At 35.1% G+C, this 12,849-nt stretch overlaps 1 protein-coding gene across 2 annotated transcripts in view; it reads right to left on the bottom strand.

Moving 5' to 3' along the window:
- The window catches only part of LOC119068529 (complexin-like), a 63,870-nt gene extending 51,634 nt beyond the window's left edge, over positions 1 to 12,236 (bottom strand). The window contains exons 1-2 of one of the 2 annotated variants that reach the window (XM_037172139.1): positions 11,703 to 12,236; positions 3,359 to 3,447 (exon numbers count right to left, since the gene is read on the bottom strand). In XM_037172139.1, the coding sequence (XP_037028034.1) occupies positions 3,359 to 3,413 (55 nt within the window). In that variant the 5' untranslated portion in view covers positions 3,414 to 3,447; positions 11,703 to 12,236. Of the gene's footprint in view, positions 1 to 3,358; positions 3,448 to 11,590 lie in introns of both variants that reach the window. The other variant, XM_037172140.1, reaches the window with a different exon arrangement.
- Positions 12,237 to 12,849: the final 613 nt, after the last annotated feature.

The following is a 12,849-nucleotide window of genomic DNA, read 5'->3' as shown; positions in this document are numbered from 1 at the left end:
ACCTTTCATCGTTTTTATCACATTCGCATAATGGTACATTACATTGGATGCTGCGAAAGCAATCTATTACGTAAAGTAATAATTTTGTCATGAAAGCAAAGACACACGTGTTTTGAGCAACAAGTTTCTGTAAGTATAAAGTTTGTGTATCCGAGGCGAAGGCGAGGTATACAACTAAAATTGTCGAAATATTGTTACCAACGCGAGGGCGCTCAAAAACGAACGTGTGAGTTTGCGAGTATTACAAGTATTGGTCCCGAATTCATACTTAACGTCGCAGCATCCAATGCATTCTGGTTTATTGCAATCTGATTATCACAAAAAAAAATCCCGTAAAATAAACCAAAAACACTCTTTTTCCCAACTTGCTACGTAATGCTCAAATTTCGTATGGAGCAGGCAATAAAACAATTGACATTATTAAGCCTAATGAAATCATCAGCGAAATGATAACAGATGGTGCTGCGCCGACTGGGTGGAAGCAACGCCATCTGTTATCATTTCTCTGGCAATCATAATGAACACTCTGTTTCTTTCGTATAAACAGGCAATATGTTTCCTTGGTGTTAAAGCCTACAAAATAGGCATAACAATTGTAGTCGTTTTGAAACCTGACATCCTAGAGTGTTAATTCTTGTAAGCTAGAGCGAGACAAGTCAGGAACTACATAAATGTAAGAGATAGGAGCGCAAGATATTTTCTATCGTTAAGCAGAACTAACCTGAAAAACCTGTGTGTGTTTATAGCGCAAAAGCCCTTAAACAACCACATACATACGAAGATATTGTGATATGTGTGGAGATGCAGAATTCACAGAACACTTGCCGATGTCCAGCTTACGTTAGACTAAGGGCTCGTACCCAGGCTTAGCTCAATCAGACATACTGAAGCTCATGGGAAAATCTAAAAGAATTTGTATAACCTCGGGTACTCTCCACTGATTCTGTTTTACAGCGCTCTATACTTCACATATCTTAGTACATTGACTCCAGTTTCATCAAAACGCATGCAAACTTCCTGCATGTAGGAAGATACTGATCATTTGGAGTGACGCTGTGCTCCTATTAGAAACTAGAATCATCGAAGCGTTAATTTTCAAAAGTTTCAATCGAAATACAACACCGGTTTTTAGAGTATATCGCAAAATTGAAACTTGCAAAAGTTTATCGCAGTCGGGAATTTATGTCTCTTTTTGGTGTGAAGAGTTGTTTCAATTATCTCATGCAATTTTGAATATCATTTACCGAGACATTTGAAGGGGTACTCTGTAGCTGTATGATGCAATACAGGTGTATATGATGTCAAAACTAGCACAGAACCAGAATATGTACAATTGTAGTGTTCAAATATGAAGAATGTTGATAACCTGCGTGAATATGATCATTTCTTGTGTTCGGGTTTAAAAACCAAACATTCGGGTTGGTTTGAGCTTAAGGAGCAAATTTTACAGTAACAAAGACGGTTGTGGATGCGATTTTCTTTAGCTGGACTGTCTTCAATTTAGTATTCAAAAGATGGTCATTGACCACATATTGTCTGCCAGAATCACCAGGAATAAGTCGTTCAAATGGTCTGACAATGGAATTACTAAGCTAGTAGACAATTTCGAACTACAGTTTGACATTTCCATTCAGTGCCTTTTATAAGGATTTTTCACTGGGGTGCACAACTTTCCGAAGGGCCCAATTTTTTTCTCGAAAGGGCCCTCACAAAAAAGCCGACGTTTATCATAAAATTTACATTTTTTGTTTTCTGTTTCCGGCACCTCTTCAGCGCCCTGGGCTTCGTATTACAGCTACCATTTCCAGCACCCCATTTCTTATTCCCAGCGCCCTTGGCTTAGCACATAGGCTAAGCCGGCACTGTCGTTAACAGCTGTGAAGGTAGGTCAGACCTCCCACTGAATTTTTCGGACAATTTTCATTAAAATTTCAGACATTTTCTACGAAGATTTCGGACTAATAGTGCGCTTGGGTATGGGTAATTGGTGGGCATAATTTGATAATCGATAGCAAATTCAATCGGACGCGATGATTTTTATTTGAGTCGTTGTTTCTAACGTGATGTGAAGGGTCGCATCATTGGTCGATGTATGCGCCGAGGTGCGCTTTGTGAATTCGAATAATGAAACTTTTGGATTACAGCGAATGAAAATTTTGAATCGCAGCGCAAAGTTTTAAGAAACGATGTGGCAATTAAGTTCACTGGACGGATTTATAAAAAGTGGGGTGCACTGGGGTGCACTGGGGTGCATTTATCAAAAGTGTGGTGCACTGATAGGGGACTGGGGTGCACTTTTCCTCCGACTTTGTATGTTAAAAAAGGCTCTGTTTCCATTTTTCTCTCTCACTCTTTTATCAATTAAAACGCCACTATAGAAACACATTCACTAAAATATTCCATAGTAACATCCTTGTCTTGTAAACTTAACTCAAGAAATAGTAGATTACGTTGTACGCGGCGGAAGTCATTCATTACATGAAAGATCAACTCTGTGATATGAGTGAAGCTCACGAGTGTGTATTTAAGCAACAAGCTTTTGGCAAGTGTAGGCTTGACTACACGAGTCAAAACAAAAGTTTCCAAGGCGAGTTGCTTAAACCACAGGAGTTAGTTCGCGAGTCTCAGCATCCAACGTAGTTTATTTTAATCCTTGTCCTCTACGGAAAGTTGTGATAACATATACATGTAATGAACACTTTCCGTGGGGGCAAATTTACATGTAATGCCGAATTTCCGCATGGGATAGTGATTAAAATGTTTACTTTCTGTGGGTTTCGTTTGTTCCCATCTTTATATTCGTTCCACATGCATTCCATCACATAAAAATAGCGTATTTCTGTTCAATTTCCATTCCACACACACAAGTGAGTGCAACGAATGTCTTTACGTTTCTCCTGAATACATACAAAGCGATGCGGAACGGAGAAAAACTGCCTACGTCTACATCTTTTTAAGTAATCAAACAAAAGGAGAAACGGGTATGGCACGGGTATAGTTTCATATTTAGTTTGCATGGATTTTTTTGAGAAAACATTTTTCCAAATTTTCCCAATTCTTTGCAAACTTTCCCAAATTTTCCCGAACAAAAACTTTGAACTAGAATATATGAGAAAACACCCTACTTCAATAAATGCAACATCTGCTCGAACGAGACCCATGTCCGGTGCTTATTGCCATATTATTCTCGGGACTTCATCACTATCTTTTCATTATAGTCAAATGTTTAACAATTTCGTAAGTCAAAATAAATGGAGTTGCTAAGCAAAAATAATTATCATTTCAACAAAATCACTTTACAAAATGAAACAAATATTTAACTATTGATCTGCTTATTCAATTTAACAACATAAAGTACCTTTAACGGCGCTCATTTTATTCCCGATCATTTGTTTAGCCACAAAAGCTGCCATTTTGGTTGTTTGTTTTCGGTCTTTAACAAGCTATCTGGAAAATGAACGAGAAAACAAAATTGTTTAAAAGATAAATAGAAAATTTATGATATTTGGGTGAGTTTTATGAGTAAATGATTGAAATTGCTTCATTTCATTTATTTAATAAAGAAAAGGCTACCTGACAGTAGAGAGAACCACTCGGTTATGAATGCACATTGCATAGTTTACCTGGCCTGTGTTGACTGGCAGAGAAAAGAAAAACAAGTTACACACTCTTCTTCACCGTTGCAGTCTCTAATCGTAATTTGAGTTGGTATTTTTCACTACATATCTCTTTCGGACGACAGATTTAATACCATTTCGCTGGTCGCCCGATCGAAGTGCCTTAAATTATAATTGTCCCAAACAGATCCATACATATGAAATAGTTGTTTACGTATCTGTTGTGGACTTCTCACTTCGTTCGGGCTACAGCTCTTGACATTTCCTAAAATAAACCGTCCACAACAGATGCGTATAGAACTTTTCATTCTGAGGGCCTAAATTACGAGAAAAATTCCATAAATTTTGCCTAAGACATGAAATAATTATTTGTTAACCAAGTGGCGAAAAATGATCATTTTCTCACCCAATATGGCCGAACCCGCCATATCTCACCTAAAATGGCGCCTCTTAGAATAACAACAAAACGCCATTTTCACAACGTTTCATCGCTAACGTGAAATAGTACATTGAATGACAAGGGGCGAAAGTAAAAAAATTCAACCGTGTGCGAGAGTTGGAGCCCGCGCCGAAGGCAAGGGCTCTAATCGCACAGGTTGAATTTTTTTATTTTTGCCCCGAGTCGTTCATACTATTTTTTTTGATACCAACATTGAAAATTGATACGTATCGCAAACATCGCAACAAAATGTTGAAATGAAAAGGCATTTAGCCAGAAAATGCGGGGGTCCAGGGGGCGGCAGCCCCCTGTTATATGAAAAATGTAATAATTTAGCCATCACAACAATAAACACACACAAAAATTAAGATATAACTAACAAATCATTCAGTAACAAAAAGTATCAACTTTGTATGCTAATTTCAATAAGAACACTGGCGCACAGTGTTTTACAATTTTGATCAAAGTATTCTGCATAATATGAGCGGATTTTGTTGACAACTCGACTCATTTCTCTCATTTTCTGTGACGTCAGTCACTTTCGCTGTTCGTTCAGTTGCGTTCGCTCTTCGTTAAGTACTTTCTCCCCGTGGGATGCATTTTTTACTTTCGCCCCTCATATGCGGGGCGAAAGTATCATTTTTCAATGTTGGTATCAAAAAATAGTATATTTCGTACCTAGGACTAAAAGTCTTTTTAGCGTGTGAGAGGTTTACGAATACGCTAAAAAAGACTGTTAGTCCTAGGTACGAAATGGTTATTTGGATCACAAGAGACGAAAGTAAAAAAATTCAACCGTATGCGAAGTGTGCAGCCCGTGGCCGAAGGCAACGTTCTTTTCTATCACAACAATAACAGCGACCACAACAACACCAGACGGAACACATTTTGTTGCTGTAATTTACTTTTGCATCTTCGTTTGGGGGCGGAAGTACTTTCGCACCTCTTGTGATGTCGTGGCTTTAGAGTTGAATTTTTTAATTTTCGTATCTCACTTGGGAAGCGAAAATTACAATTTTCGTAGTTAGTGTAATGAAATAGTAATTTTCATGCTTGGGGCGAAAATGAGGGCAATGTTTCAAATTTTCTCGGGTTTTCTGCCCTTTGCACGAAAATTCACATGTAATTTTTCTCGTGGATTTACCCTTTTGCATGTAAAAGTCAATGAAAGTAGAGAACAGGTATGGTCGATCGCCGAATTCGTCTTAAACGCACTCACATTTTATATCAAAATAATATGAAAATGAGTGCGTTTAAGTACGAAAATCAAATTTTTATGTCCTCCGGGCGGACAATAGATCATACCTGTTTTACACTTTCATTGGTAAAAGTAGAGTTTACTGAGAGACTATTTAGAATGATCTCATTTGAAATTTGAATTAAACATGGATCGCACTACACTCTGTTTAGGAATCGGATCATCCGTTTACATGATAACTAAACAAAAGCCAGTGAATCCAAAAGAATTTTTGAGAGAAAATTGAGTACTACACGGTGACAAAATTGAATCGAGTCACATTTTTGATTGTTAAGGGACGCAAAACGGAATGAAAACGAAGAACTTTTTTGTGAACGGAAACTGTGCGATTCGTGCTTTAAGATAGAGTGACTCATCAGCACTTTAAGCCGTTTACTCAGCCACAACAACATTTGTTTTGAAAACGGTAAATAAACGGAGTGAAATTCACAGTCACTTCTGTTTAGAAGTGATTCATCCGTTTTCAGGTCGGTCATTTGAGAAATAACTGTTAAGTATGGTTTCCACAGCGGAAATTCAATATACAAAAAAATCATCCAGTTTGGCTCCGTTTACCCAAGCCACGCCTCTTTTCTATTGTTAAAATGGAAATAAGGGCATAAGGCAAAATGTCATTTTTGACAATGAAAGTATAAACCAGGTATGGTCTGTTCATACAGACCGGAGGACATGGTGATTTCATATAAACAAACTGACCTCTCATGAGTGGTGAGTTTGTTGATATGAAATCGCTATGTCCTCCGCTCCATACAAAGTTTGACATTCGACCATACCTTGTGTTGAAGTTCATTGATTTTTTACTGTCATTTTATATAAACAAACATGAGAGCTTACAAAACATAAGCTGTGTGAAGTGTGAACCAAATTGATCAAAGAAAATTTGCCACCAAAATGTGAAAGAAATGTAAATTTGTGTCATTTCTAACATTGTTTACATCATTTTGACGAAAATACAGAAATGTCAGACGGAAATATTTGTTCCTTCTTTGCTTGGATTGCGCCAATTTTGGACGACTATTTTTTACTATGCTACGCGAAAACGAACTTTCCCGAAAAATTAAATAAATTTAACATGAAAGTTGCTTTAACCAATTGTAAAGGCATTTCAAATTGGCAAGCAATATTTTGCGTTTGGAAATATTTCATGGCTCCCAGATGACGATCAACTTTCAAGTCCCACTGCTAGATATTCGAAACAGAAGATTTATTAACATTCTGAATTTTGAACGAAAATACGAAAATTTTAATATGAAATTATCGTAGTTAGCAGCGCACATAATGTATGTATATGAGACTATGTGCTACATAGATTCTAACTACTAAAATTACTTTTAAGGAAAATATTTTAAAACTTTATTGTGCTCCAAATTGAGAAAACTATTTAATAGCATCAGTATTCTCATGTGTAGAAACAAAAAACAGATGGGAATTCCAAAATACATTCAGTTGAAAAGCCCGGACAGTAAAAATCGACGAAAAAAATTCTTTTATTTAAAATTTATGGTAAAATAAGGAAAATACCGAAATTTATGATCAGGAGTCATTCGTGAAGTACGCACCCTATCGTCCCTTCGTACGCAAAAATGTACTGAGAAAATTTGTAGAATCATACGCTTTTGTCGGACCCCCTTTAGAACGTGTCTAATTTGTGAATTACAGCAATTTAATCTAAAATTTTAGAACAAAAGAGTTAGCAGATGCTTCGACTCCCGTACGAATCCCATATACAATGCATACTACGTATTCCAATGCATCTCATTGACTACCTATACAACTTTTAGAGTTACACTCGAGAGATGGCATGGTGGTGCTGTAATTTTGCCTTTTTTGAACATGTCTGGGTGCCCATGTAATTTTTGGGTGCCGATTAACATCAGCGCCACAATGTCACCTCTCGAGTGTAACTCTATGATACAACTTTGCATTTAATTACGTAAGATTTAGTTTATAAACTGTTAGGGTGAGACATCGATATAATATAGGGTAGATAAGTAATGTCAAAGCATCTTTATGCGGAACGATCACATGGATGTATGTGTAACGTAACTTACGTTTTGAGAAAGCGCGCGAAATAATGTCATACAAATATTTGAAAATAATTGAAACTCTGCATTTCTCAATTTCCTTTTTCTCTTCGTTTTGTCTTGTGATTCGTATTTTTTGCACTTGTATGTGTGCTATATTTCCGAAATTTCGTTATTCGTGTCTCATTATCTGCAGTATATTATATCGATGGGGTGAGAACATACTTCAAACAAAAGTGCTTCTAATGAAAGATGCCACTTAGAGTACTACGAAAATTTTTTGAGTGTGTTGTGGTTTGTTTTTGATTCCACTGAAAATTTGTTGGACAAATGAAAATCCAGAATTTTAGAAAGGGATGTGACCCACCCCTAACTGATGGTGTTATAGTAAAGTTCCTCAAAAGTGATTGCATTCGCAATAATTTATTTTACCGGAAACGTACACACATTTAAACTAATGTGTTTCCGCTAAAACGCAATGTTTAATATTGCTGCCGACATTTTATTTCTACTGGGTCATCTCTTTTGAAACTAAGATCACACCAAACGACAATATTGTTGTTTGTTTACATGATTGGTCATAATAAATTTGTCATCATTTTGGTGAGTTTGACGAATGTTTTAAGTCAACCGTTTAGTGAACTGTGAAAACAACACAAGAAGCACGCTTACGCACAAAATCCGAATTATAAATCACATCGAAATCACCGAAATTATTACACTTTTCACAACCAACACTAAATTTTTGTTTTGGTGATTTGACGTTTCAAAAACAATAACTGTCACGTAAACGGAGTAAAAAATTGAAATAAATTCAATTTCCGATCCGTTTGCGTAACAGTTCTTTTGTTCTATTTTACAACTGTCATGTAGACGGAGGCTAAACGGAGTGCTCTTTTTAAGTGGAAACTATAGTTTACGATTAACGAATTTAGCGACGATTTTCTTCGTTTAACCGAATTCGACTAAGTTCAAGGTGGATGTGATTTGGGTGCGAAATTGAGTGTGAAGTGCTATTTTCATAGATTTTCTTTTTGTAAAATCTTTTCAATTTTTCAATATTTTAAAAATGCCCGATGTACCAGTTTCTTACTTTTCGTATTTCTACTGATATTTGACAAAAAATAGCGAAAAAAAAAATCGATTAGTCCCTTCCTCATTCTTGTTACGAACACTAGAAAAATTTAAAAAACAAAAATCTAGATTTTCATTCGTTCAACGAAATTTTTGTGGAATCAATTACAAACCACAACAACTCTCCAACCAGAAAACGTGTCTATTTTCTGAAAAAAGTTTGTTCGTTACACTGTCCACTTTCAGTACTCTATTTAGAGTACCTCTCATGCTTTAAGTGCGCTGGCTAGGAAAACGTTTTAATAAAATCGTTATCTATTCTTCAATTTTTGTTTTAGCGGACAAGGTACGTCGTTATCGGAAACAATAGACGCGAAGAAATAAACAGAGTACAATCAGAGGCTTTGGGGAACCCAAGTTTGAAGTGAATATAGATCTGTCCATGACGATTTCGTATGATAAATGCTGAAACAGCTTCTTGCCGTAAAAAAATGACATATGTGTGCAACATTACGGAGCAAAATTAACCTGATAGTAAGGTTTGTTTTACTGATGGTTGGTTTCATATTCGGGGTTTATATACTTTGAAATGTTGGAATCATCTTCTTCTCTGTTTATATACTTTGGGCGCGGTTGTTTTGTAAGCTCATCTGGTTGAGTTGGATTCGGGATCGGAAATTGGACTGGGCGGGTGTTATTAACTTAAATTAATTTTGATGAAAATATGTGGCCATGTGGGTCGAAATGAGAGATTTTATGTGGGGTTTTAACATTCAAATTTCCTTTTCTTATAAGGAACTTAAGAAAACTGGCTGGGTGATGTTCGATCAGATTCTGGTTTTAAAACTGATATTCAGATTGACTAAACTCTGGTTAGTTTATGACCGTACGGTCATTCGATTTATGTTAAATGAGTAACTTAATCGCATATAACAGAAACCCATCTCCATCTACGCAAGAAATATCAATTATTATTGTCTAAGATTTGCGTCTCGTAGTCTAGACTGTTGGCGCCAATATCATGAACGACAGTCCTGTAACACATCTTCGTTTTGCATGAAAACAATTCTCGTAACGAAAAGTTTATGCCAGCTCATTTGAAATTTGTTTATGTTAAGTTTCATTTTATATTTATGTCATTAGAGTCAAACCAGGCATGAGAGTCGATTGAAAAGTGCCGGTGGCGGGAAGTCGAACAGTAAGCAGTCATTAATCAATGAAGGATTTTCCTATTGTTTCCAAAGGATTTTCAGAGGATATTTTACTGATTCTTGATGAATTTTAATGGATTTTTCTCAATTCGCCTGGATTTTCTTCTTTTTTTTTGAGTCTTTCACGGATTTTCTACGATTTTGCGAATTTTCTACGCATTTTCTATGAATGTAAGGATTTTCTTTCGTCAAATTTTGAAGGATTTTTTTTGACTGACAGAGGATTTTCCTTGAACATTTTCGAATTTTCTAATCACAAAGATTATAATTGAAGAGAAACGATAATAGTTGAAAATGTAAACATCAACAAAAATCAAATATTAAACGGAACTGAGTGAATCCTCTTGTTTAATCAATGAGTATTTTTTGGAAACGGTTTCCTATAAATTCCCGAATTTTCCGACGCAAGGAAAATGTTGGAAAATTCAATCGATCTATTATCGAGCTAATGCAGTGTACGGAAGGGATAAAGAGAACACATAAAATAGGAAACGAAATTCATTACAACAAAAATCTCGATAAAACTTTTCATTTTAAGGCTGAGTCAATACAGTCTACTAATTCTTCAATTATCGTTTGTTATACGTTATACGTTACGCTCAGTCGTTTGCACACATTTTCCTAATAGAATATAATTATTTCAAAAAAAAAGAAGAAACTCTTGAGCCATTGAATATAAGTTGCCACAATGTTTAATTACTCTTAAATCGATGCGAAAATGTATTGTCACACTTGCTGTTTAGGAACCCTATTTTGTACATAATTAGTTGCGCTAATCTTAACAGAAAATCGAACACGAAAAGTTTTACGGTAATCTCTTTAACGACCTTTAGTCTGTTATAAAATGTAACCGACTAACCGTTCAATAAATTCTATGTATAAAATTTGTAACCTAACGTTACACCAACCCTAAATATCCATTAAAACCATACCAAAATAACCTCCAATGCTTTATCAAGAAGCTTAAAAACTCCCCAAAAAATGGAAAGCACAACAATTACCTTTCAGCTTACAGGATGTTGTATCAGTATTGCATGTTACTTAACACTTTTTTTTCAACCTATTAACCTATTAAAAATGGAAAAAATCTTCAGTATATGTTTTTCGTTGAGGTAAAACAAACGTTTTTCGTTTTTTTTTTTTGGATTCCATATAATCAATATTTTCGTTTTTTTCCTTTCCTTTTACTTCTTCTTCTTCTTTCTTTTTTTTTAAATAAATAAGTTTAGATGATATGTATCGATGTGTATAAAATACATGCCGATTGGTACACGCACACACACCACAAAAAAAAAGAAAGAAAGACGGAAAATATGATGACAATTTTATAGATATTTTTCGAGTAATTTGTTTAAATATGCAAATTTCAATCACAAACTTTATGTGGAATTGAGGAGACGGATGATGTTGTTGGCATTTTGATGGATAATTTATCACCGTTTTCATTATATTGTTTATACAGACAGATATCGTTTGGTAGGTTTTCTTTTTCGGTGATCCAGTAAAGGAAAATTATTTTTTATTGAAATGATGAGAGAGGGAGAGGAAAACTGTTAAATTCTTAAACATTTTATGTAATCTTATTGCTCATTTCGGCATACAAACAACCGAAGAAAAACAATGTAGTAAAGTATCCTAACAAGAAAATGAAATAATAATTTAATCGATATTTTCGTTTCAATGCGAAACGGTCACACAATGTAATGTCGTTACATGGAAAATAGAGGCTAGCACGTAGTTGATCGATAAAAGTATTATCTTATCTAACACGTAAAACCAAAAAAAAAAAAAAAAATTGATACAAATATGATAAAGGTAATATAATCCAAACACTACAGAGAGAATAAAAAAAAAGTGACTCTGAATGGATAACAAATTGGCTAGCATTTCTGACATTGAAATTCATTCTGGATACGTTTTTTCGACGAGTATCACTCAACCGTTTTTTTTATAATTTCATTCCGTACCTCTCAGTAACGTTTTCTTCTTTTTTTTCTTCAGTTACGTTAGTATGTTGCCTGTATTTAATTTATCGTCGTATAGTTGCTCTATATAATCTCATATGTTTATGTAACTCACACTTTATATATTGATGAAACACAAGATTATGTTGGCACAACTGTTTCGTCACACACAGAATTCGACTGCTTTCTATCTTTCACAAGTATGAACTGCCTACCCTTGAGTGAGCTTTCGTGAAATATTATTTGACGTAATCACGCATGCGTTACACAGAGTCGCACACATAAAATTAATAAATTTCAACCGAAAAAAAAATCACAAAATATTGTACTAGGCGATTTACACAAGAAATATGTTTCATCGATTTCGTGTTAAGTCTCTGTTTTTTTTTTGTCTTTCTTTTTGCTAGTTTCGTGTAAAATGTTTCTCTACGTCAAAATGAATTCGATTACGATTTAAATATGCAACCAACCAACTATTTATTTTGAAAAATTTCGGAAGAATACTGCACAATATTTCCCAAAAAAGTTACTTGAAGGACTTATTGAGCAACCAAAAAGAAATTTTCCTCGCGGTCGGAACGGATAAACACCACGGATTTACAAATACACGAAAAGCCAAATCGGTTAACCAAAGTACGACTGATTGAAAGTAGTAAAAGAGCGAGATAATGTCAATAAAGAAAGATTTAGAGTTGGCTGGTTTCTTTCTCGTTTGACCGACTGTATTCCTTCAATAAGGAAATTTCATTTAAATTCATGAGAGTGAGGGAGAGAACTGTATTTTTTTCCGTTGTGACGCTTGCGCTTCAATTGTATGATATTTGTACGTAGAGCTTTCATTGTGTTTTGTAAAAAGCACAAGCTTTTCGTATTGATTTTGCAAAGAAATGAAATACAACGACATTAACTATGAGTTGGCACTCTTCTCTATTACGTAGTAACTTTTTTGCTTCTGTTGTCGGTTCGAATGTTATCATCTGTTACCGATAATGACGACAGAAGAATGACAAGCTCTGGGTAATATGGTCGCTTATACAGTAAAATGCATGTCAAAAACAATTGAAGTACAAGATTTAAAATCAACCGAATAAAAATACTTTGATCAATAGAAGGAATGATGATCAAGGGTAAGATACTTCAAAAAATTTTACAATCAATAAGGCTGCAGGTTGTGTGGCAGCTTAAGTTTATAGCTTCCGGTATTTACTTGTTCATTCCAGATTTCCAATTTAGATTTAACTTGGACCATCTCCCATTATCGG

The sequence above is a fragment of the Bradysia coprophila genome, assembly GCF_014529535.1.
Source record: "Bradysia coprophila strain Holo2 chromosome X unlocalized genomic scaffold, BU_Bcop_v1 contig_191, whole genome shotgun sequence".
Lineage (NCBI taxonomy): Eukaryota > Metazoa > Arthropoda > Insecta > Diptera > Sciaridae > Bradysia > Bradysia coprophila.
This window is presented reverse-complemented; position numbering and strand designations above follow the sequence as displayed.